The sequence below is a fragment of the Aspergillus versicolor genome (genome assembly GCF_001890125.1).
Source record: "Aspergillus versicolor CBS 583.65 unplaced genomic scaffold ASPVEscaffold_3, whole genome shotgun sequence".
Lineage (NCBI taxonomy): Eukaryota > Fungi > Ascomycota > Eurotiomycetes > Eurotiales > Aspergillaceae > Aspergillus > Aspergillus versicolor.
Window position 1 is genome coordinate 1399097 of NW_024467526.1, and position 24836 is coordinate 1423932.

At 49.8% G+C, this 24836-nt stretch overlaps 8 protein-coding genes across 8 annotated transcripts; 4 read left to right on the forward strand and 4 right to left on the reverse strand.

Moving 5' to 3' along the window:
- The first annotated feature begins 157 nt into the window (after positions 1–157).
- Positions 158–940, forward strand: ASPVEDRAFT_39466 (uncharacterized protein). Its single transcript, XM_040811930.1, has 3 exons — positions 158–610; positions 664–733; positions 861–940. The coding sequence occupies exons 1-3, from the start codon at positions 471–473 to the stop codon at positions 882–884; spliced, it is 234 nt and encodes a 77-aa protein (XP_040665846.1). The 5' UTR covers positions 158–470; the 3' UTR covers positions 885–940.
- A 980-nt stretch (positions 941–1920) lies between these two features.
- ASPVEDRAFT_91579 (uncharacterized protein) lies at positions 1921–3030 on the reverse strand (the record flags this gene model as incomplete). Its single annotated transcript, XM_040818755.1, has 4 exons — positions 1921–2618; positions 2681–2803; positions 2866–2943; positions 3003–3030. Coding segments are annotated over 4 exons (927 nt in total), but the record flags the coding sequence as incomplete, so codon positions are not given.
- A 339-nt stretch (positions 3031–3369) lies between these two features.
- On the reverse strand, positions 3370–4411 carry ASPVEDRAFT_543719 (uncharacterized protein). The gene is made up of 3 exons (XM_040814925.1): positions 3859–4411; positions 3709–3757; positions 3370–3639 (listed from the first exon to the last, which is right to left on the reverse strand). Exons 1-3 carry the CDS (start codon positions 4186–4188, stop codon positions 3539–3541), a joined length of 480 nt encoding a protein of 159 aa, XP_040665848.1. The 5' UTR covers positions 4189–4411; the 3' UTR covers positions 3370–3538.
- Positions 4412–6839: 2428 nt separating this feature from the next.
- Positions 6840–7660, reverse strand: ASPVEDRAFT_26842 (60S ribosomal protein eL33; the record flags this gene model as incomplete). Its single annotated transcript, XM_040809953.1, has 6 exons — positions 6840–6937; positions 7044–7144; positions 7202–7243; positions 7303–7356; positions 7497–7506; positions 7636–7660. The coding sequence occupies 6 exons, from the start codon at positions 7658–7660 to the stop codon at positions 6840–6842; spliced, it is 330 nt and encodes a 109-aa protein (XP_040665849.1).
- Positions 7661–10535: 2875 nt separating this feature from the next.
- Positions 10536–12529, forward strand: ASPVEDRAFT_26843 (glucose-6-phosphate dehydrogenase; the record flags this gene model as incomplete). Its single annotated transcript, XM_040809954.1, has 9 exons — positions 10536–10625; positions 10690–10710; positions 10773–11117; positions 11190–11387; positions 11453–11537; positions 11591–11667; positions 11722–11929; positions 11985–12356; positions 12417–12529. 9 exons carry the CDS (start codon positions 10536–10538, stop codon positions 12527–12529), a joined length of 1509 nt encoding a protein of 502 aa, XP_040665850.1.
- An 835-nt stretch (positions 12530–13364) lies between these two features.
- On the forward strand, positions 13365–15487 carry ASPVEDRAFT_26844 (putative sucrose transporter; the record flags this gene model as incomplete). Its single annotated transcript, XM_040809955.1, has 8 exons — positions 13365–13462; positions 13538–13563; positions 13632–13876; positions 13938–14004; positions 14057–14128; positions 14182–14371; positions 14426–14541; positions 14595–15487. The coding sequence occupies 8 exons, from the start codon at positions 13365–13367 to the stop codon at positions 15485–15487; spliced, it is 1707 nt and encodes a 568-aa protein (XP_040665851.1).
- Positions 15488–16483: 996 nt separating this feature from the next.
- Positions 16484–19839, reverse strand: ASPVEDRAFT_127623 (uncharacterized protein; the record flags this gene model as incomplete). Its single annotated transcript, XM_040806478.1, has 6 exons — positions 16484–16563; positions 16627–18875; positions 18932–19160; positions 19227–19320; positions 19404–19561; positions 19650–19839. The coding sequence occupies 6 exons, from the start codon at positions 19837–19839 to the stop codon at positions 16484–16486; spliced, it is 3000 nt and encodes a 999-aa protein (XP_040665852.1).
- Positions 19840–22223: 2384 nt separating this feature from the next.
- Positions 22224–24152, forward strand: rlmA (SRF-type transcription factor RlmA; the record flags this gene model as incomplete). The annotated part of the gene is made up of 3 exons (XM_040814462.1): positions 22224–22279; positions 22354–22510; positions 22578–24152. The coding sequence occupies 3 exons, from the start codon at positions 22224–22226 to the stop codon at positions 24150–24152; spliced, it is 1788 nt and encodes a 595-aa protein (XP_040665853.1).
- Between the last annotated feature and the right edge of the window lie 684 nt (positions 24153–24836).

The following is a 24836-nucleotide window of genomic DNA, read 5'->3' on the forward strand; positions in this document are numbered from 1 at the left end:
GTTGCCGCGTAGGGTGAGGCAACGCCAGGGTAAGATGGCGCCATGTGCAGATGTAGAACGATGGCCATGCCGCTCTCTATGTTACCATCAAATATATCAGATTATGTGTTTGTATAATTGAAATTAACATTTGCTGGTTCCATATTTACCCTGTGCTATCGAGGTTGGGAAGAAGCGGCGCAATCCATTGCTCACTATCAATCAAAAAGTTAGTCACTACTTTATCTTATCAGCTCGGCCTCATACTCCCGCTTGATATAGATCTTGGTTCCTTTACCTATCAGCCCCAACGTCATTAGCCTTGTCCCACTAGTTCTTGGATGCGCCGTAAGGGCAAAGTCGGGTCCTGGTCCTCCCGTACTTTATTTATCTCAGATCCCCCTCTTATCTATCCTCCTTCCCCTGCTCCGATCTCTACGGCCTGCTATACACAGCGCTAAAAACACAACACAGAGAGCAAGCAGCTCAACATGGTCGAACACGAAGCACCCATCGTCTCTCACGGCCGAGGAGGTTTGTTTTGTTTCTGGTCAGACTACACCCGTTCTGCAAACACAACTGACACAGCATCGCAACCAGGACAAGGAAACATCGGTCCAGATAGTAACGAGTACATAAACTCCACCCCGAAAGCGCGCCTAATACTAAATAGATAAAATATAGGTACATTGACGGTGGCATAGTCCGCGAAGGGCCCATCGGTGACCAAGGTGACGGGGCTTATTCCGCTGGTGTATGTCAATGTCCCCTTTCCCACATTTCTCTCGCGCGCGCACGCGCGCTCGTCTTATTCTTTCCGTCTCAACGACATCCACAATATCGCTAATAATATATTATTAACTTCCAGCGCGGCGGCGCAGGCAACATCGGCTCCCCACATGTAAAACCAACAACCAAAATTCCGCACGATGCGGAGTTCATCCCCGAAATATCGGTGCGCCAGTCCATGGAAGGGGATTATCATACCGGTGTACGTGGCTCAGTCCCCTCCCATCCTACCTAAACCTGGAACCTTGGCTAGTTGTATTGGTTCGCTAACCAATGTCTCTTCCTTGATGTGGCGTATAGCGGGGCGGCCAGGGAAACGTCCATCTAGACCCCGAGCACCAGAAAGCCAAAGACGAGAAAAAGGAAGAAAAGGCCAAGGCGAAGGAGGAGAAGAAGGCTGAGAAGGCGGCTGGTGCTGCACCTGAGGGTTTGGCGGATAAGTTGAAGTTTAAGATCTTCGGCAAGAAGTGACCTACCTAGGGTACTTAGGGACATAGCCTGGGTTGGGGTTATCTTTGGGATTTGAGTCCTGTCTATACGGTATCTGATATCATACAATATGTGGGTATCGGTATTGACAGGATGAAGTTGTCGGAATGATCTTTTGTCTTTGTTGTTGTTTTTTTGTCTATATTGTGATTCCCTCTACAATTGTTTTTGTCAGTTTTTGTTTGGAATTTGACTACCTCTGCCTAAGATCCTAGTTCTTTGGTTATAAATACAGGAATAATGCTGTGAGTATATATGGAAATGCCCGAATCGAGTGCAGGAGGTGAGACAAATCCAATAATTCAACGTCAAGTGCTCAAGCCATAACATCAAAATACAATCCGCTCAAAATCAAAATAAAGTAAAGTGAGGTGTTGCTATAATTTCATAAGTAGGAAAGGGAATAAAAACATAGGGTCCCTGCATATACTGAATCGTAGTCTCATCATCCATCCATAACCGATTAAATAATCCTGCAAGCAAATATTCGAATAGAAACAAAGGAAAAATGCGAATTCCTCCACCACACTCCAGCGCCCTAGTTAGATAAACGCCATTGAGCATTACATTCGCAAAAAGTAAAAACACGCTGAAATAAAGTGGGACCGGGGAAAGTAAGGTGAACTAATTTTTGCTGAATCTTCGTTTGAACCAGCTTTTTCGCTTCGTACTATTGTCGCCCGCGTCGGAAGAGATGCTCTGTTGCTGTACCGCTTTGCGCTGTAGATGGCGTCGACCGGCTGCGAGCGGTGCACCACCAACAGGGCCGCCGGCGTTCGGATCATGCGCTGGCGGTGGCGGCGCTGGGGCTTGACCGTACGGGGTCTTTTTGGCCGTATTGGGCGTGAATGCTTGATCGTTGATATTTGGCCCGGCGCCGAAGCCTTGGAAACCGTAGCTCTCAGCCATAGCCTGCTCCTGCTGTTGCTGTAGTTGCTGCTGTTGCTGAAATTGGTCAAGCGAGCTGTTTATTGAACTCGGGTCGGTCGAATTGGCCCATTGATCGGCAGTGCTACCAGAACCTGAGGGTGATGCCACCGTGATGTTGTCCGATGATTTATAGTAGCCGCCTTGCGCGTATCCATTCTGGGGATAGCCGTTTTGCTGGCTTGAGTACGATGGTTGCTCAGAATATCCCCGGGCATGTTGACGCGGTCGCCGCGGGCCGTTTTGATTATACGGATAATAGCTCTCCGAGGGTCCTCCACCGTTATAATAACCGTTGCCGTTATCAATGTAACTGTTCGGTCGTGAATAGTTCGCCCGGCCGGGGTATCCGCGATCAGTATATTGCCTATGCTGTCCGTTTGAATGTGGGTTGTAGTAACTGCTCCGTCTGCTGTAATCACCAGGAGTAGATTCTTCAGCTGCATCTAATTAGCGACCAAGTTACCAACGGCCGATCTGAGATAAGAGTACTCACCTGTTTGTGCGTAGGACCCAGGGCGACCAGAATATTGTCCATAGATAGCAGCCTCGAATGAGCGGATTGTGTCCAGAGGACGTTCGAAACGGGGGCGAGTAGGGTTCGAAAGGTCAGGGTCAACTACAACCGTTAATACCAAAACGATACTTCCAGGAACAACGTTGCGATCGGGGGAAACGAACCTATCACATTTCCATATTGGTCTTTGTGTTGAAGTTCCCTAAGGCTACCTATATTGGACTTCTCCAAAGCAACCAGGTCTGCGAAGGAGTCGGTCAACAAACGTCAAAAACTAGGATGGGCCTCGAGCGACACCTACTTGGTTGCGCCTCGTTCATGGCAAGCATTGGGTCGGCTTTTGTTTGTAGACTGCGTCTATGTTTTTCCTCGGCGGATTCAGTGAGATGTACTTTATTGCCAGAACCGCTGGAGCGATGGGTTTTTTCTGATCTCTCGGATCTGCCGCTAGAGCTGAAACCACGACTGCGTCTCGGAGACGCGGGCTGGGGGGAGGCCATTTTTATGACGAAACCTATTATTTAGCGGCCGATTGAGCAGGCTGGGAATTGGAGCTTTGGACCCGTCACGATCACCGTTGTGGAGTGCGGCGATTCGGAGAGTGGAAACCGCCAAGGCACAGTGGGTTGAATGGAAACGACGATTAGCCCAGGTGTATGTAGTCTATTGAATCTGTGCGTTCCTTGATGGAGTCGTGATATGCACGTTTTGTCTCGTTTCAAGAGAAGGCAACTAGCGGGAGCAAAGTGCGAGAATATCGAAGGTCGCGGGCGGGAAAAGGTTGCGTGATTATGATTATCAGGCTTCAGTAGTGTACACCGTATAGGCACGATATCTTTACAGAGGGAGGTATGACGTTTGGATTGGATAAAAATAGTTGAGAGCGAGCGACAGCGCCAGCACGAAACGTGTGGGAATGTGGAGGCAGGGAATTGACGCTGCAACGGATCGTCAGCCAACGAGACCCAAAAAAAAAGATGGTTGGGGATCGACGGTGAAACACAGACAATGGAGATGGCCGATATTGCTATTGCTTGGACGAGAATGGTTAATTACCTGGTCTGTTAAGAAGCGGTTCACGATTAAAGCGAAGGTGAATGAAAGGCTGCTGGCACTGATGAAGCCGACGGGGAGAGGGGAAGAAGAGGAGGACGGACAATGCCTTTTGACTGACTGCGCTGGACAAGAAGTTGACGAGTGCCGCCACGCAAGCACCGCCATGGATGGATTGGATCTGTTAGAACCTCTCCTATCAGCGCCTCTCCGGGTTTCTCTTGCGTTCTTTCTCTTTCATATGACCCAGGTTTCAAATCTATCCATTCAATTCTCTGACAACAGTCTCGGTAACGGGTTACGACCCCCCTCCGCAGCCGCTCAGGCAATTCCATGGGACGGCCATCGCGTGCGTGCCAGGCACCAAAATACAGATTACAACCTGGCAACCAGAAGCCAAAACATGAGTCTGTGTCCGAGTGTTCGCCACGCATTACTCGATATATGGGCCCTACACAAATATCAGGTTCGCTTGTTTTTCAGCGTGTGAGCACCTGAGCACTAGCGGTCGCTGTTGAGACAACTGTGCAACCACCACCAATTATCATCTCAACAACCAATCCTCGCTTGGTCTGGTTGCGTTATTGCTGATTGTTTCCGGATCCTGCCGCCAGTGCCCAGAATAGCAGACACGAGTGGACGGCAGGCGAGGGAAACCAGGTCTTCGACACGCTCTGCGGCGACACGAGCAGGGGCGATTCGTCCGCGGAATTCCAATTGGCCATTTGCCACTTCATGGCTGCCAGATTGCCATTCTGGGCCTTCATCACGACTGCATTGCCAGATCACTCGCAAAGCGGGTCTATTATGCGTTCGCTGTCGGCCGGCCTCAGCTGCTCGTGAAGCTTAGCCTGAGGTTGCTGTTGCTGATCTTCGGCTCATGGACCTCACGATGACGGCTGCAAACCCTACACAGGTTGATCACAGTCTCCCAAGTCAATTCCCAAGTTTTTCTCTACTTGTTCTTTCCCCAAATTATTTATCTCCATTACTTCTCGGGCGTCTCTTGGCTTCCAACCCCAACCCACATTCTCAACGTCCCTCCACTTGACCGTTGACATCGCGACGATCTCCATTCCAGTACCCGGTGGGTCATGACGGTGGGGGATGGCGCTTACCTTAATCCTCATTAACTCATGGCCTCACGCTCGTCACGGCATTCCATGCAAGGAGTCGAATCTTCTCCAGATCTGTGGATTGATCTGCTTGTAGCCTTGAAGGCTAAGAACCAGCAAGTATTAATCCGGCTGCTCTGATTCGAATACAACACAGCATGGGCGCTCTTAAGTGGATCCCTTCGCTACTTAGCCGCTCTTGACAGCGGTCCTCAGAAATATGTTTAGACTCCTCTGGTTCTGTAGCCATCTAAACAGCCGATCAGGTGGTGTTAATCTTGCCATTGAGAGCTTCTGTTTACATCTAGCACCCTTATCCGGTGGTTGAAATTAATTTACTATATACGAACAGATATATATATTCTTCATCGTGTTATCCAAATCCAACTTTCATATAGTTTGGGCCTTCTGGCGCCCACTCATTATCTCACTTATATATTACCAAAGCATACCCGCCTTCGCAATGTTAATCCTGTCTCGTTATCGAGACATTATCGCCGATTCCGGTAACGAAGTTCCTAGCCCGGACAACCCCAATAGAGTCTTCTACTATAGTAGTATCTCAACCGACTTTACAAATTGTTAAAGGGTGCACCAAAAATAAACAACGTGCATGTACCGCACCATCAGGCGACTGCATAGAGCGGGTGCTATTTCAATAGCAACATCGCACGTTTACTAGCCTAAACTCCTGTACGAGTACTCAGAGTACTAACAATACTAACAGACGAGCATGTGTTAAACGTAAATATGTTGTCTTAAAGTGCGAAAAGCGTCACTCGCTCATTTTATACATAATACAGCTTATGCTCTGATTTCGTAATATTCATGTACCCTTTCTAGACTATGCCTCATCTTATACCACTGAAAGCAAGCGCACTTGAGCCGGGACTCTGGGTTCAAGATTAACTGTCCGATAGCCATGCAATCACGTACTTCGCTGTAGCAAGACGCTGAATACACATTCTAGCAGATTTGACTAGCCTTTAAGCCTAATTAGACCCGTAGCGGATGAATAGTTGGTAGGTTGTAGACACCGTACCTGAACAACTGACCAAAGACTAATACCAAGATAGCATTTTGTGCATATCTTTATTCGTGACGACAAGAATAAACACAGTCAATGCACAATAATGAGATTGCCTGACCTCGCAATACTGTCCAGTCCATGACTCCTACATTACATATCCCGAACAAACCAGAATGTACTACAGCTAATTCTATGCCGGCATAAAAATGGCCTTAAGAACTTGGCCAATCTACCTACTGAGATTTGTATTCCATCGTCTACAGTTCTAGCCTTGTTGTGCTGAGTCGAATGGAAGACATGAATAAATTTCGGATATTAATAGTGTTTAGATATCACTGTTCAGTGGCGTTTTGTCCATATTACGCACATGTTTGCTTCCATTCTTGGCTGTTTTCGGTAGGGGATGCTACGGGTAATATGGTGCAGGTAACAGGTGTGGAAGTTGGTGGAAACAGCAAGTCATGGCTTAAGTGGCTGGCAGAGTGGGCTGCGTTGGGATTGGCCTGGAAGCATATTCTTCGCGCAGAGGGATCACGAAACATGCCGGTACAATGGCGAATTTGGCGGGAACAAAGTGAACTCATATTTGAGGGAATGGCTTAGTTGAAATGGTCTGGATTGGGTGTTCATGAGCGTCAAATACACTGGAGTAGCCATCCATGCCGTTTAAGACATATCACGGCCACCTGGACAAGAACAAGGTATGCCGGTTTGAATGTCTATAAGATGGAACAGTAACCATGTTGTAACGTAGACAAGAGATCCCATTTTATCTTTTTATTTTTGATTCGTTGGGCTGACCGGCCCTGCCTCTCCCACGATCATTATCAACCCACTAACTCCATCTCAACCTTGGGCCCATCCCGTCGACTCCTTGCCTGACTGTCTGTGCAAAGATTCCGGAGTTGTGCCGCGGATATCTGAAAAATAACGGGGACATTTAGATGTTGGAGGGGTAGAGCATAACACGGACGGTAGCACCGAAGGACTTGGCGGGGAGGTTGTGACGGAACTGTGCGCGGACAACACCGGAGTTGCCTATTGAAATCGTTTGTCAGTTTGCTAGTCTCTCATCATAGGGACATCATTCTCTCCATCGCTTCGATGCCGGAATGCATTCTCATCACTGAGATTCATCACGTACCGTGAGGGCGGGTGACCTTGCCCCAGATCACCCGGATGTTGGAGCCCCGAACCTCGCGCTTGGCCCGGTAGACGAAAGCGACCTTCTTGCCCAGGTAGAAGCTATTGCCGTCTTAGCATTTGGTCTATATATTTGATCATGTAACCGGAACTACTCACTTTGCGCCCTCAGTGTTGTCAACACCGTCGATCTTGATCAGACTGTTATGACTGTCAGAAACCCATCTTCTTTCCAAAATATTCAGTTCTCGGATCAGTACCTTGTGTTGGGGTTGACAGCGCGCTTTGAGCGCTGGTAGCTCAGGTGACGTCCCCTAAAAGAACAATCGTATTAATCCATCTGTCCCATCTCTGAAAATATATCCCACGCCTCATCCACGATTCCGACTCGAAAGCAGCTTCCTGACCAGATCCCGTTTCGGCGCGGCGACACGATGAAAAGAGCGCAACTTACTTGACGTAGACTATAGGCAGAAAACAAGTTAGCATCTTCTTCTGGGAGACCCCGATCACCGCGCAGTTGCCATCTTCATCCTATCCAATTCTCCCAAAACGTGACCACCAACAACTCCAACACGAAAGGGCGTACTCACGTCTGTGACCTTGTTCCGCAGGCATTATGACGGTTATTCTGAGCGGGCAACACAAACAAGTCGAGAGGTTGTCAAAAATGACCCGCAAAAGTCGTCCGGGTTGTCGTGGTTGTCGTCGCTTCGGTTGGAGTTCTGAGACGCACAATGGCCGCCAATTCCGTGTGTTCGGCGCGGCTCGCCCTAACCCCTTTTGGGACGCTTAGCGAGTGACTCCAGTTGCCCCAGGGCTGTCCGAAGTCCCGTGATTTGTATCACATGATCCAATACCCTAAACCATTTTTGGCGGCGACTTAACCTAGTCCTTTTTGGGGTATTCACGCAACATCTATTCTTCCATACTCCGAGATAATTAAGGCTTCTCTGCCGGTGTTCTGGAATTGTGGCTTCATGAACCCCACCATGTCACCATTTTCCGCCGGGCTTCTGTAGTCCGGGAACTCCCCAGCTGGCAAAATTACGGTATCCGGTCACTTCAACCCGGTAAGCGAAGTCCCGTCTTCATGCAGCTTGATAAGGTTTTTTTCGGCTGTTCTCCATAAAGCTGGACCGCCGTTGCGTGGAAGAGAAGCTGGAATGCGTCTCTGGGATGAACTTTACTGACATGGCGGACTTCGATCTGTACTCCGGACCTCCCGCCCTGGCGGCAACAGTGGAGCAGCAACGTAGTTTTGAACCACACTCCAAGGGCAAGGCTATCAACCGCCAACAACCTGGACATCAAGAGGATCAGACCGAAGCACAGATTCGGAAAAGTTGCCCCACATAGACTCGGCAACCGACCCTGAATGCTTCTCTCTTTCCCCGTGAAGTGGTGAAGCATGCGCGCATCCTTATAGATCTGCTGGAAGTCGCGTACGGGCTCCGTAGCGGGTGTTCTGTTACACTGCAAAAAGAAAAGAAAAAAAGATGAAAGCGCCGATATACGGAGGTACAGGCGCTGTGTGCGACTTTCTTTTTGAAACCTCAGTTCAAGCTTACAGCTCTTGTTGATGATTCTGGAATTCTGCAGCTCTTAACTCCGGAGGAAGCTGGCCCGAAGTGATGCGCTCGGTCGATCACGACGGATAAGTTTACGGGAAAATAGAATCCGTATCGTTCGTTCTACGTGACAAATTGCCGATCCATCTCCACGGAGCAGGACCAGCGGTTAATGGATCCTTGGGATATGCTGAATGCTCTATCTCCTATCAAGTTATCGACTGACTCAAGTCTCGGAGTCCGGCGTTTCACTGTGCCATGAAGCATGTCCAACCCCTCAACAAGGAGGCTTCGAAGCAAGTGGTAGGTAGTGTAGCGACGTGATTGAAACGGGTAGTTGCTTCCACCGGCCATGATGGAGGGGATGTGGCATGCTTGTCGCTTACACGTGGTCAACCAATTGATGGAGGTGGTAGTGCAATACTTATAGCATGGAGTAGCAAGAAGCCGGCGGTATCGTAACAGCCATGGTATCAAGCTGGGGAGATGCTCCATGGAGACATTCCGATACTCTCAAAGTACCCTTTAATGCTAAACATATTGGGCCGTTGCCATGAACACGATTCTGTCCTTATGTAGGCGTTGGACGATTGTGCGCTGATATTGCACCGTGCTAAAGAGGGGAAGGAGGTTGGTGCTGCAGTCAGCTTTAGCTTCCTATTCGGATGTATAAAGAGTCGTATCCTGTCAGATCTTAGCCTAGAGGGTAAGACTGACGGCAAGAAAGAGCGAGCGCGGGGTCACCAGACCACGTACTATTCGACGGAGTTGATGCGAAAGGGGAGAGGGTCATCTGTCCATGGATGAGGGCTTGTGGTGGAGCAGCTACTTTGGTTGAGATTGATTTGACTTGGCTCCTGCGCTCGGATAAATCGATTTGTAAGGTAAAGTAATGGAGAGTATACCGGAAATAGGACGACATCGGAGAATACAAGTTTCCTCAGTGAGCATGTAGCTGTTGAGGGGTAACAACAATAAAAAATCGATGATGGTGCTTCTTTGGGAGAGAATGGAGACCTGGATGGAGCTATGATATAAACCCACTGTCATCGCCGCAAGCAGAGTCATCCGTAAAGATACCACCATGCAGATGGCCCAGATCCGGCCTCACAACCATCTCAATGGAGTTAGGATAATCAACGAAATAATGGGCGATCGTCTGCAGCCTCCTCAACAGACAAGAGTGAAAAGGAATGGGGGTGAGTGAAGGAAAGGATGACGGCTACGGGAGCTTCGGCATCACCATGTCGAGGAACATTCATAATCATCATAGTGGAAGACAGCAGCCCGGCCACTCGCGCCCCACCTGAAAAGACTGAGAGTCACAAAGAGCCCATAATTATTCTTAGCAAGCAAGCAATTAAGCAGCCGCCGCAACTCCGTAGCTCGCAGAAGCCCTCTCACGGTGTTTAAAAAGTACAGCTGCTCCGCCGGGCCTGACAGCAGGGGAATTTTCCAACAAAACCTCTTTTCATCCCCTTTCCTGGACGCCACCTCCCCTCGATACTATTTTCCCTCCTGGAGAGCGAACCATCCCTATTCCCCCTGAATTTTGAAAGCTGGTGTCAAACCGAATACACTCCCACCACCGAGAAGATGTCCGCCACGATAGCCCACACCGAGGAGCACCAGAATGGGTGAGTATTACCGCTAGCATTACATCACTGCCCCTCCGTGCCTCCCAGCCCGCCGCCCCAGTTCACCTTGACTTTCCGCCCTCTCCAAAAAAGAGTCTCCTCCAGCACTTCCCAAGTTACTCGCTCTCTGCATTTCATCTTAATTCCTAGAGTCAATTGAGGGCTTAATTGATTTCCCTTTGGACTTTTCCCCGCTTCCACGCTTTCCCAATCACGCCCCAGCGTTTTCGATCGACATCCCACCAATAACCTGGTCTTCAGACCCCTGCCTGCGTCGCTGCTAACATGGATCCTCTACGCAGCACTGTCGAGCTTAAAGATGACACCGTTATTGTGGTACTAGGTGCATCCGGAGATCTTGCGAAGAAGAAGACTGTTCGTAACCCGTGTCTCGATTTCTCAGCGTTTTTTTCGAAGATAGAACTGACTTTTGCGACAGTTCCCAGCTCTTTTTGGCCTCGTATGTTCATGCTGATCGCCGATATCTATTTTGATGTCATCCAATTAACCATCGTTTTCTAGTTCCGCAACAAGTTCCTTCCCAAGGGAATTAAGATCGTTGGATATGCCCGGACGAAGATGGACCACGAAGAATATCTTAAACGCGTGCGCTCATACATCAAGACCCCAACAAAGGAAATCGAAGAACAGTTGACTGCGTTCTGCGAACTCTGCACATATATCAGCGGTCAATACGACCAGGATGAGTCCTTCATTAACCTCAACAAGCATCTTGAAGACGTCGAGAAAGAGCAGAAGGAACAAAACCGAGTCTTCTACATGGCACTTCCTCCTAGTGTTTTCACGACAGTTTCAGAGCAATTAAAGCGCAACTGCTACCCCAAGAACGGCGTTGCTCGTATTATTGTTAGTTTTGTTTGCCACTCCGATTGGCGCAAATCGAGAAAAAGATACTAATCGGTTTGCCTCGCTTTATAGGTCGAGAAACCCTTTGGCAAGGACCTCCAGAGCTCTCGCGATCTCCAGAAAGCTCTCGACCCCAACTGGAAGGAAGAGGAAATTTTCCGTATCGACCACTACCTTGGAAAGGAGATGGTCAAGAACATCCTTATCATGCGATTTGGTAACGAGTTCTTTAATGCCACCTGGAACCGCCACCACATCGACAACGTTCAGGTAAGTTTGGAAGTCTGGCCCTTTAACTGAAAAACGAGATTCTGAGACATCAATTCTTGGTATAGATCACATTCAAGGAGCCCTTCGGCACGGAAGGACGTGGTGGCTACTTCGATGAATTTGGCATCATCCGTGACGTTATGCAGAACCGTATGTTTTGAAGCGGCCTTTTATTGGTGCGGGTACTGATGTAGTTCCTTCAGACCTTTTGCAAGTTTTGACTCTGCTTGCCATGGAGCGTCCTATCTCTTTCTCTGCTGAGGATATCCGTGACGAGAAGGTAGGTTGCTTATTAAATATGATGTTCCACAGGCGTGGCTAATTAATGTTATAGGTGCGAGTCCTGCGCGCAATGGACCCCATTGAGCCAAAGAACGTCATCATCGGCCAGTACGGAAGATCGCTGGATGGTAGCAAGCCTGCATACAAGGAGGATGATACCGTGCCCCAGGACTCTCGCTGTCCCACATTCTGCGCCCTTGTCGCGTTCATTAAGAACGAGAGATGGGATGGCGTTCCCTTCATCATGAAGGCCGGTAAAGGTATGGAGGTGCAATAGTCTAGTTCGATGTGTGCTGCGTACTGACCCCTTTCTAGCCTTGAATGAGCAGAAGACCGAAATCCGCATTCAGTTCCGTGATGTGACTTCCGGAATCTTCAAGGACATCCCTCGTAACGAGCTGGTTATCCGAGTCCAACCCAACGAGTCAGTTTACATCAAGATGAACTCGAAGCTTCCCGGACTTTCCATGCAGACCGTGGTCACTGAGCTGGATCTCACCTACCGCCGCCGCTTCTCCGACCTCAAGATTCCCGAAGCCTATGAGTCTTTGATCTTGGATGCTCTCAAGGGTGACCACTCGAACTTCGTCCGTGACGATGAGCTTGACGCTAGCTGGAAGATGTTCACTCCCCTGCTCCACTACCTTGATGACAACAAGGAGATCATCCCTATGGAGTACCCCTATGGTAAGCACCAAGCGGACGAATTCTCTACTTGTGGGTCGGTTGGCTAACAGACGCTTCTAGGCTCCCGGGGTCCCTCCGTTCTCGACGACTTCACTGCCTCCTTTGGTTATAAATTCAGCGACGCTGCGGGCTACCAGTGGCCGCTGACGCACACCACGCCTAACAGGCTTTAGGTGTAGTAAATATAAAAGAAGTACGGATTCACAAGGACAAGAGCGTCTGGGTTTACGGCGTCTATATCTTTTTTTAAATGGAAAATGAGAATTTAATGTTAACACGACTGATAACTATCCTAAAGATGGCATGACGGGGTGGGGTTGGGCAGTTGTTAGCGAGAGGCCTGAAATATAAAGCTAGACATACGCGACAAATCCGACACAGTGTAAGACTAAGTTGAAACTAAGATCGTAACAGCAGGCTAGACCAGGTTGTGACTGGTGAAGTGGTGAGGCTCAGGCTGTTGATTGCGGTGGGTCTGGCACCCTGACAGTCGACTCCGTCGAGGCCAGAACGGGAAAAATAGTGAGTCGGCCCGCATGCAGCCAACACCATCAACAACTCGGCGGATCACCTTTCTCCGGCCTGTCTGCCTCAATTCCTTTTATTCACTCATTCCTTCTCACTTCTCGAGTCTCTTCACTTACTTCTACGAGCCCGCTGTCCCCCCCAACCAAAAGACGACGCCGTTTAGTATACCGCGCCCCTGGATTCGCAATTTCCCCGAAACGACCGTGCGCACCTTGAATCCTATCCACATTCTTAATCGCTATTTTTATCCCCTTTAAAGCTTCCCAATCGTGCGACAGCCGTTCATACGAAATTCCCCGGAATTCCATTGAGCAACCCTACCGCAGCGCTGACGTCTTTGTCTCCTGATTACGAAGCCCAGCGACAACGGGGTTGGAAGCCTCTCACGCACCGCTTTTTTTTCCCACCCAGCCTCATCGTAGGCACGCGACAAAGTGAACCCTGCGATCTCATGGAAGGTTGAGGACGGCCATACGAACCATGCCACAAGCTGCAAGATGGGTGGGATCACCCTCAATCAAGGGACGGACGGAGTCGATGCGGATGGCGCTGTTGACCACCAGCTTGTTGGGACTACAGTATGTGTACCTGCTGCCCCTCTCACCGAGGTGCTCAATTGAACCAAGGATGTACTGACTTCCCGTTCGCGATAGATTTACCTGGGGCATTGAGATGACCTGTAAGCCGACAATTGACGAGCACTCTCCCTTCGAGCATTCCTCTAACCACTCACTTCCTCCGCGATAGACTGCACCCCGTACCTCCTCCAATTAGGCTTGACCAAATCGCGAACTTCGCTTGTCTGGATTGCCGGACCTCTCTCCGGCTTGGTTATGCAACCTCTCATCGGTGTCATTGCGGATCGGTCTCGGTCGAAATGGGGAAGACGAAGGCCGTTCATGATCGGTGGTTCTATTATTGTCACGGTGTGCCTATTGATCTTGGGATGGACGACGGAGATCGTCAGCGTCTTTATTAAGGATGCGGATAAGGTACGGCTAGATGGCTGAGGTCAGATTTCATCAGATGGCTAATTTTTGCTGCTTTTCGCAGGCCTCGCGGGCTACAATTGCTCTCGCTGTGCTCAGCATTTATGCCGTGGATTTCGCCATTAACGTCGGTAGGTACTCCGAACGACGAGTTACAATATTTGTTATTCTAATCCCACCTAGTTCAAGCTTGTGCTCGAAGTTTAATCGTCGATACATTACCTATTCCTTCGCAACAAGCTGGGTCGGCATGGGGTACGTTGAAAGCCTGCTCTGTATGTTTAAATATTTATGCTAAAACCTTGAAGCTACTAGGATGTCGGCTGTTGGTCAGCTAATTGGGTATGTCATTGGGTCTCTTGACATAGTCAGCATTTTTGGGACTGCATTTGGCGATACCCAATTCAAGCAGATGACCGTAATTGCTGCGATGGCTCTCCTGGCGGCAGTGTCTGTTACATCCTACTCCGTGAAGGAGAGAATTTTGGTGACAGCGAGGTGAGATATCCACAGACATCTCGCAGGTGTGCATGCTAATATGGGTACCATCAGGGATTCTGATGGGAAAGCCGGTGCTTTCCAAGTTCTCTCTCAACTGTTCAAGACAACCATGGATTTACCCCCACGTATCCAAGCTATTTGTTGGGCACAGTTTTGGGCCTGGATCGGTATTTGAGCCAGTCAACCCATCTAAGGCTAGACACTAACATGTTTACTCTAGGTTGGTTTCCATTCCTCTTCTACAGTACTACATGGGTTGGAGAAACCTACTTTCGGTATGAAGTCCCCAAGGACGCAGACCGACCCGCAGACATGTTAGGAGAAGTTGGACGAGTTGGTAGTCTCTCGCTGGTAGTCTTCTCGTCTATCACATTTATCAGCTCCGTTCTCCTGCCATTCTGCGTCCAGCCACCAGACAGCAAACGACCGAAATTCACCCCGCGACCCCCTCCGGGTGTTGCTGCCTTACTCAAGAGAATCACCCGAATACGCCCTGATTTACAAACAACATGGCTTATCTCCCATGTTATGTTCGCCGCGACGATGATTTTCGCACCTTTTGCCCGCTCGCGAGCTTTCGCGACCTTCCTCGTCGCCGTCTGCGGCATCCCATGGGCCGTGAGCTGCTGGGCCCCCTTCGCATTCATGGGGGTTGAAATCAACCGCCTCGCAATGGACCCCACGCAAGCATCCCGCCTCTCCGGCGTAACAATGATCACATCCTCTACCGTAGGCTCAGGCGCCTACGGCGACTCCAGCGCAAATGCCTCGGAAATGGACGTCCTCCGCCTCAACCACCACGATCCAGACAGCGACAGCGACACCGAAGACGGCTTCTCAAATCTGCCCTCAACAGGCGAGTTAGCCGGCATTTACCTTGGTGTGTTGAACGTATACACAACTTTACCCCAATTCATGGGCACCTTCATCAGCTGGATTGTCTTCAGCATTCTTGAGCCCGGGAGCACAAAGCGCGACGACTCGGACTCAGACTCCACCTGGATGGACCTCGACAAGAGCGGGCCGAACGCTATCTCGATTTGTCTTTTTATTGGTGCCGTGAGTGCCATTATTGCCGTTGAGGCTACGAGACGAATGCGTTATGCTTTTTAAATACTTTTCTTTTTTTTTTTTAATCTCGATATTTACCGTGTTCATTTTTTTTATTGATAACTAACGGGCGACCGACTTGTTTTGGTATTTGCTGTTTCTTTTTCTTGTCTGTTTTACACAGTTTCTCCTTCCTGCCCAGCGACGTTTATAACTCGATACCCTGGATATAATGACCTCCTGCATGTTAGACTTGAGAGCATGTACGTATAATAAAGACCGGCACGCCTATATATAGGATTGTATTATTATAATTATTACATTTGAGAAAATCTGTGTTTTTTATTGACCGGTTTTGGATGTCGTGATTTATATTAACCATGTGCCTTCAGCGCTTACCATATTATCTTGTGATCTAACCTGAACAGCTCGTCCCTCTGTATACTTTAGAGTAAACCCTCACCTTTTCCAGTCTCTGGCTTTTGAAAAGGATAGAATCTTGTGGAAATGCTTTCTACTTAGTTTAAGCACGACAAGAGCGGTTAACCCAAATATTCAATTCTTGTTTATCTTTGATGGACGGGACAGAAAGCTGGAGGACACTAGATACATAGAGTTTGCTGAGGTATATAATATCAAGTATAGATAGGATATAAGTCACGAATGTAGAAGCAAAGGCAATGAAACATAAAGACAAGAGGGGGAATATAACACTGGATAAAGAGAACAACAATAATAAGTAGGTGTCACTGCCGCGGTGAGACCAACGGCCGTAGAGAAAGGGGAGGATTACAAGGCGAACGACAATCATAATAAACGTGGATGGCGTCACGCATACGTCTGTCCTGAAACTGAGAACAGGTGAGGCTGAGCCATGAGATAGGATATCTCAAGAAAAAAGAGAGTTGATAGAACGGGAAATAAACAAACATCGGAGGGGAATATAGCTTTCAAAAAGAAATAGATAACTCAGCAAATAAAACTCAACTCTCAGAACTATCAGGAGGACAAATGAAATTCGGATAGATGGGTCAGGCGAGGCAACCAATGGACTTATTTTCAAGACCGGTTTGCAGATTGCATGTTTCCAGTCAATTCAGCAACTCGTGCCTTGATACGCGCAGCGCGGGTTTCAAAGCCTGGAGAAAACATCAAGTTAACATCATATGCAATGTACTCAGCGGAGTGGCCCGGGTACTTACTTTCTTCCTCGCTAGTGTTGCCGTCTTCGTCAGCGGTACTTGCGCGGGGTTCAGTCTGAATCCTTTCAGCCGCATTCTTTCGAATCTGAGCCCAACGATCTTGAGAAGCGTTGCCCTGGGCTGGAGAGGTAGACGAGACCGGGGACACAGGAGGGCTAGGATCAGCCTTTGGAGGTGTTTCCTCAACAGGTGAGTCTTCGGGAACGAATGCCGGCTGGTCCACTAGGGGTCCCTGGTCAAATCTCGAGAATTCGCGGTCCGCTGCTACTTGCTCGTTCGTATCAACTCGGGAAAGGGCATCATACTCAGCCTCACGGCGGATCTGGGGATGATCACTCATGGGCTCGTGAGCTGGCTCTGGAGCTTGAGGCTCGCTGGGTTGGGGCTCGCTAGGTTGGGGGTCTGGAGCTGGAACAGCAGCTGGCTCGGCGGCCGTCTCGGTATCAGATTTGGTGGTCTTCGCAGGGGGTGTGCCTGGAACTGGCTTCTTTTTCAAGGTTGAGGGCCCGCTGCGGCTAGGTGGTTGTTCCTGTGATGCCTTTGCTTTACCCTCTAGCGCGGCGCGCGCAGCAGCAACAGCCGACCCTTCGGCTCCCGTTGGCTTCAAAGGAGGCTTTCCCTCAGTGTCCTTTCTCTTACTTGTTCCAAACATGCTCTTGAATCCGGTGTTAGCTGCTTTCTTCTTCAGCTTGTGAGGCGCATCCGATTCTGCAGTTTCCTGGGGTGCTTTGACCGGAGGTTCCACAGTCGGTGGCTCTGTTACATTAGTGCCAGTCTTTGTACCATCCGTAGGCTTCTCAGGCGCGTTTGGTACTTCTGTGGTGGGAACAGGAGCAGAGTCTTTCGGCGGTGTAGGTGGCTGTTTGGAGCTAGCTGTCATCGATGGGGCTGGTTGCTCCTTATTTTCGTCGGCTGCAGCGCCAGTTCCTGCACGGGTGTCGCTCAGATAGGCTGCTCTGTAGGCGTGTTTGTCGTAGTTACTGGCCCATTTCATAGCTTGGGAAGCTTCATTCACGATGGATGGTTGCAGTGTCATCATGGAAATAGTCTTTTTCGGGTTAGATACATCATCACCCGCGCCTGCCTTGGTTCCGTTGGCGAGCTCCTGCTCCTCCCGGTGCTTTCTCTGAAGAGCAGCTGCGGCGGCTTGGATACGTGCGTGTTGATCTGGGGCTATGCTAGCCTTGCTATTCGGTCCTTGGTTGTTGGGGCGCTTATAGGAATCCTCCACCGAGTCAATCTTCTTTGCTGAGGACTTGCGGCGCCCGAGTTTGCCCCTTCGAGTCGAGAATCCGAAGAAACGCTTCTTTTCGACGATGTACGCGCCTGCTTCAGGTTCAGGAGCAGCACCCTTGACCTGTTCCTCGAGGACCAACCATTTTGTGTTCCTGATAACTGTTTCAAGCAATGCGCAACGTCCAAAGACCGCTTTCCGCGCAGTGGGCTCTTCGCCTGCTAGACTGCTGATCCAAACCCACCAGAAAGAGTCATCTATGTCAAGGTTTGTGATACTAGCCAGCTCACCAGGATCCATAGAAGGTTCATCGTTGAGACCTCGTTTGTGAGATTGCGAGCTTTGGCCCCGCACGGTTGCAATTGGTGGAAGGACTTTATCGGGAGGGAGAAGTAGAGGAGCAACAGGGGCCTTGAAAGAGTTGCTGTCATCGCCAAAGCCGGACGACATGAAATCAGCCCATGATGGTGTGGTAGGGCGACCGAGGTCGCCACCGCCAGAATGAGGCACAGATCTCAAACTACCGCCGAATTCTTTTGGGGCAGAGCTTGAGTGAGCACCATTTTCTTCAAGTGCAGGTTCAATGGCGCCTCCGAATCCAAGATCCTCAAACCTGGACCATGATGCATCACGGTTTGCCGCCACCGGTTCCTCGACTGCAGACTGGTTGGTAGATGAGATACATCTTAGAACACGCAGGCACTCGTCAGTAAGGGCCTTCATTGGGTCCTCATACCCGGCGAATTCTTGGAGATGTTCATCGCTGTCTCTATATTCGAAGTTCTTTGCACGGCGCAGTAAGGCGAAGGGGGTCGGGGAGACTGTATCGACAATCATGACAACTTTGGTGGTCGATACCTGGAGAAGCGTTGGTGTTTCAGGGGGGTATTCTGTGGCCTGGACTAATGACTGCAAGGCGATTGGTAATGTGGATATGCTGTTCATGCCGCGAGGAGCATCAGGTGAAAGCGAACGTAGATAGGCAAAGAACAAGTGACTTGTTGCATCGGCGGCGCTTTGAAAGGTTAGCAAAACATAAACCACCACCTAGCACATAGGATTTCAATGTACCTTGCCCAATTCTTGTAGGCCGCTTCAAAACCACTTCCAGTGTCGGTATGTTCGAAAGCCCACCATCCAGCGTAGCGGGAAAGCTTCCGACCTCCCAGACCGTTGGACTTGCCATGCGCTGCAATGGCTGTCAAGAGATCGAAAAAGTCAATGATGATTTTGGTCCGAGCGTCTGAGTCTACGCTGATAGGTATGAATGTCGAGAAAGCGTCACGAGCAAATTGAGAGTCTGTATTAAGTTAGCCCGTGCATACTGTACACCCGAGCTGCGCAACCCCGGATTTCTAGATCATACCTTGCTCGCCAACCTTGAACAGTTCGTAAGCTTCCCAGGTAACAACTCCTCCAGGGAGTCTGCTCCAGCACCATTTCAACACACTGCATAAGACCTAAAACCATGTGCAAAAAAGAGCACGCCGAGTAAGAGCCATGACCAAACTAGATATCTAGGGAATATAGGCTGTGGACTCACCATCGGGTCGGTAAGCCGCAGTTCTTGTGCCAATTCATCTCCAGCAAAAGGCGAACCTCTTTTTATAGACTGATTGAAGTAATTCCGAATGAAGGTACGGGCCGTGACAGTATCGGAGCTCGGGCGGAATGGGAGCAACATGAACGGGGTTTGAAGCGCTGTCAAGGAGGAACGAGGCAATGATCAGCACAAGAAGCAAGGAATTCAATATTCCAATTTCCTCGAGGAGGGGGTGAATCGACATACCTCGTACTTTGAGCTCCTGGGTACAAGCTCTCAGCAGTTGCTGAACCTCTTCTGGCCCGACTTCCGTTCGCTGCCATGCATCGGTCCATGTTGGCTTCGCAGGGCCTTTATTTTCCGCTGCAGGGGCTTTTGAGTTCTTTTTCGCAGCACTGGAGTCTTTACTCCGGAATAAGCGAGAGAACGAAGGCATCTTGGGCTCTGGACTCTCTGATTTTTCTTCCGCCGAGAGACGCGGCCAACAGCAGCAGAGCGGAATGGTAATTGATGATGCCCGACGGCTGAATCAACTGTTTTCGTGGGCGGGTCGGGGAGCGGCGCGATAACACGAGTTGGTAAATTGGAGGCCGGCAGGGAAGACTGGGCACGTTAGGAATACAAAGGAGACGGAAAGGCCACTGGGATTGAAATCAGGGCTCAGGCGGAATAGTTTCTGCAAAGGTCAAGGGAAAAAGCAATGGCCATCTGGGGGTGCCTAAGGATTGCCTGCAGCACAACACGTCGGACGTGCAGCAAGACAGGTAACGAGCGGAGCCACAGCTAGATTGTGGTAGGTGGGGGGAGGCAAAGTGGAAAAAAAGACGGAAAGAAGAGAAAAGGGCGGCGAGAAGAAGGCGAATGGAGAGGAGAAAGGAAAGAAGAGGCAGACGCAAGGCAGAAAGTGGTGGTGGTGGTGGTGGTGGTGATGATGATAGGGATCTACTCTGTCGCTCGTTTCAGGGGTGAAATTTATTACTACGTATGGCGGACGTCGCAAAATACAGTTCTTCTCCTGGAGCCGTGGTTGACCATTCCTGCCCACCACCCCCCGGGCAAATCAACGGTCGAAATAAGGACACAGCTGGTTTCTGCCAGGCCCACGATCGTCTGGAGATGCTTCAATCAACGTTATGGTTGATCCAGCCTGTCAGTTGCTGCGCTGTCAAACAGGGGTCTGCATTCTGAGGGGATTGGCTCTCGCAGCTCCTTAGCAGGGCAGTGGATTCTGTCATTTCTGCCCTATTCACAACCCCAATTGCTACGTAGGATATGAACATATTGCTATCATGGATTTCAAATCCCATATCATCGAGTTTTTCCACTGCGCTCTGCTTTCAGGTGGAATGGACTGCCCGATCAAAGCGACGGCTCATCGCCCATCTTTTGGTGCGCAGATGACTGGTCAGGGGCACCACCCAATAAAAGCGCGTTCTGAGTTATGATTTTGCCCGTTTCATACAACCTAGCCAGGATAGGCAAGTATCGCCCTCCTGCCATCCCGATGGGGAAGTCACGATCGCCCTGGTCTTCTTGGCCTGAGGCAGCGAATCTGTTTATTGTGGTGCCTTCTGGCCGAACATATGGCCTATGTTCTGCACGATCACATTTCACAGTCAATCTGCGTAACTCGCCTGTGTGGTTGTACTCGAAAGGGGACCCGGGCCGTCATCTGTAACATCATGCCGGGTCTAGACAAATCGGCCTCTCAGATTAGTTTTCACCTTTAATTTTAGCTTGTGGAGCTGTGGTCAGGCCAGGTGCACAGAGCACTCTCGCTTGGCGGCACAGTGCACACAGAGGCAGCGGCCGCAGGAAGTAATAATAATGAGTGCTGCAGAGAATGCACACTGCAGCATTCACTGATAGCTAGCATTTAAAATAATCCTTGATTCTGATTATTGATGAATAGTATAATAACATTTGAATACACAGGCAACTCGTGATATAGTAAGCAAACTGGAAAAGTCTTGTGTTAGTCAACATGCAGGTGTTCGCAGCGAGCGAGAGGTGTAATGGCGATGATAGGGCGAGGTAGTGAAAGGCATGGGCTTCAGCTTTGAGAGAATGACATCGACAGGGACCAGGACAGTTAATAACTTAGCGACTGAGATCTAGAATCTGGAGCGTCGGGCAGGTAAAAATAGCACGGCGGCTAAGGCAGCGGCAAGGCGGCGGTTATGGACTGCCGCCCTTTAAGTCAGGCTATCTTTAGAATCTTCTGCGCGTCTCGACCAAGAATCATCCGTTCTTCTTCCATCCCTTCCAGAGTACACCCCATCTGTTCCATCCGAATATTGTTCCTTGTCGATCCCTCGTCCTCCATCTTCATCTCACCCAAGGTTGGTTACCTCAGGCTCTTGTTCTTGTCTTTGTTTCGCCCCGAAGTTGCCTCCCCTTTGTCTCGTCTTCCCCTCCCCCGACCGGCGCTCAAGCTCTCACCACCCTCTTCTATTTATCCTCCGGCCCCCAATTAGCGCTCGTTCAATGCACCTCTTCCCTCCCCTGTGTCTAGCTGATACCTTATTGTTTCGTTTACTCGGGTCTCCTCTTGCTCACTCTTGTTATCCCGAAGACAAATTATCGCGTATCACGGTCAAGAAGTCTCGAGTCTGACAAATGCCCAGGGGCCTCCTTGTCGTATCGCGCGCTCCAAAGTCGACCTATTTCACGGCTTTTTATCTGAATTTATTTCGCTAATACGCGCGACTGCTTATCCTAAAAGAACGATTTGGTTTCCGGCTCGTCTCTTTCTTTCTCCTTCCGTACAGCCTCGATAGCCTCCGCGCCGCGTGCCTCGCTCGCGCACAATTTCTCCCAATGGGTAGAAGAAAGATCGAAATCAAGGCGATCAAAGATGATCGTAATCGCTCAGTGTATGTTTTCGTCTTATGCGTGATTTTATGTAAATGGGAATCTGGATCGCATGTCTAACACTGTGATTATCTAGGACGTTTCTGAAACGGAAGGGCGGTCTCTTCAAGAAGGCTCATGAACTCGCGGTTTTATGCTCAGTAGATGTCGCTGTTATCATCTTTGGTCACAACAAAAAACTTTATGAATTCTCCTCCTGTGATATGCGAGACGCGCTTGCGCGATATCAATATGTTAGCTTTACCCCATGCAAAACCCCGCTGCCACTCGAATACGAGATCTGACGTTAGGTTGTTTAAGATCGGTCCTCCTCATGAACACAAAGGCCCGGAAGACTTCAACGGCAAACGCGATGATGAGGATGAGGACGAAGAAGATGCCACACCAGCCCCTGAAGACCTCCGTGCGCCATCCCAGAATCCTCAAATGATGGCCATGCCAGCGCACCCAGGTTTCCAACATGTCAACCATGCACCCTCTGCGTCTCCCCCGATCCACAACGGCATACCTTTCGATCCACGTCACGGCACACCACAACCACAAGGGGCGTCTAGACCCTCGTCAAGGAATCACTTGCGCCGTGTGAGCTCGAATCTTGGGGGGGGCCCTCATCTTGGGACCCCGCCCCCGCCTCCTCCCCCTCAGAACAACTTTTCATACATGCCCAATCCGACGGTCTATAATCCGAATGCACCACACAGCATGGGCCAACAGGCCCCACGCCCACCACCTCAATTTGCGCATTTCGGCCACCACCCTCAGGGACCCCATCAGCAGCCACCACCACCACCTCAACACCAGCCTATGCCTCCACATTCCATGCCTCAACAGTCGATGCCTGCTCAACCTATCCCGCAGCACCCTCAACCACACCCACAGCACCATCCGCACCATCCCTCTCATCATGCACTTGCACAACCACCGTCGACTATGGCCATGCACCCGCCCATGCCTCATGTGAATCAGCCGTATTTAGCAGGTCAACAGCATTCGCAGGCCCAGCGGACGACATCCCTTCCTGAAACATCGTCCGATCAGATTCCCACATTGAAAACGGAAAAAGCACAGTCGCCTCCAACGATAAAACCGCTTTCCAAGTCAAAGAGCATATTTACTCCGATCGATGATCACGGATCGATGCTGGCGCGCAATTTTTTCGGCTTCGGTGAGAGCACAAGTGCGAAGATGGAGTCAATCCAGCACGAACCCGAAGAACAGAAACCACCCCATAGCCATTCTCCCCCACCGCGAGCTAAAACCTCAACCCCTCTTTCCAAAAATGTATCGGACATCAAGCCCCCTGTACGGACTAACAGTGGACAATTGGGCTCCAAACGACCTCAACTTAAAGTTCAGATACCAAGTGAAAGTTCTGATCGGGGTAGTGCGACCGCGGAATCCTCATCCTCTGCCGGACAGAAGGCTGCAACCCCCGTCAAAGGCAGCCTTGACCCCAGTCACCCAGGTGTCGTATTACCGCCGCCTTCTCCATCAGCTGGCGCAATACATAGTGCGGGTGCTCAAGGTCCGCCAAATCCGTTTGCTAGGCCCCCGCCTCCAGTAACTGCAGCCGCAGCAGCGCAGAATAACAACGCCTACAATAATAACAACAACATAGAGACGCCAATATCCGCGTTACCAAGCCGTTTTGTTTCTGATGCGCTTCTTCCATCGCCATCCAGCTTCTTTCCCGCTGAATGGGGATTTGGACGTTCTGGACCGGACAGCAATATACTCCCCAGTCCGCTCGTATTCCCCACTCCTCAGGTGCAAACCGGCCCCGGGTTTGGTCGGGAAGAAGAGCAAGAAAAGAAGCGCAAGAGCCCAGAGAGCGGCCCTAGTGGGGAAGGCGCCACAAAGAAAGCCAAAACATAGCATTCGTTTTATAAATTCTATTTAATGATGTGATTCCCCGCCTGTGCCAAATGCACAGTCTCTTGTCCTCCTCAGCCCGTTCTCGTTGCATTGTCGCGGCGTTTGGAAATATGTTGGATTGGGAGTATGGGTTTATCGACTTCAAAGATCCTGCCTTCTGTATTATCCATATTGTTTTGGGTTTACATTCCCTTCCCTCATCCATCTTCGTTTACATAGTCTTACACTCTATACCCCTTCTCTGATGTGCTTGCTCTGCGCCTTCTCAAAGTATCTAGTTTTCATCTTCAAACAAAACCGAGTTAATGAAATCAACTCCAGAATGCCAGTTTTGATATATTTCAAACTGTTTGATATCGTGTCTCTCTTTTCTATATTTTCGTTCGTCTTGTTTCGTTAATCACCTGGCGTTTCTCTCCATGTATTCCGGGGGCTTCCCCCTCCCTCATTTCCCTCTCAATCTGTCTATGTTTTGGGTATAGGGCGGGTGTTTCATTAGGTTCATAATGTTAGTTTGAATAAATAGGTAATGAATGGATTTCTCCTTCGCGCGCACTGGCAGGCCCTACGACTGATTCCATCAGTCACTGCTTCACAGGAACAGGAACAAGCAACTTGAGTCTAATAAACACCTCAACTCTCCACAGCTCATCCTACACCTATTTTGAGCTTATTATACCATGT

Bases quoted from the DNA above. Each gene is read 5' to 3' on its own strand.
- ASPVEDRAFT_39466 (XM_040811930.1), top strand. From the start codon at position 471: ATGGTCGAACACGAAGCACCCATCGTCTCTCACGGCCGAGGAGGTTTG. The intron at 611-663 runs GTACATAAACTC...GATAAAATATAG, and splicing joins ATCGGTCCAGATAGTAACGA to GTACATTGACGGTGGCATAG. The intron at 734-860 runs GTATGTCAATGT...GCGGCGGCGCAG, and splicing joins ACGGGGCTTATTCCGCTGGT to GCAACATCGGCTCCCCACAT.
- ASPVEDRAFT_543719 (XM_040814925.1), bottom strand. From the start codon at position 4,188: ATGCGTGGCGAACACTCGGACACAGACTCATGTTTTGGCTTCTGGTTG. The intron at 3,758-3,858 runs GTCCGTCCTCCT...TTAACAGACCAG, and splicing joins GCAGTCAGTCAAAAGGCATT to GTAATTAACCATTCTCGTCC. The intron at 3,640-3,708 runs GTCTGTGTTTCA...GATCCGTTGCAG, and splicing joins CAATATCGGCCATCTCCATT to CGTCAATTCCCTGCCTCCAC.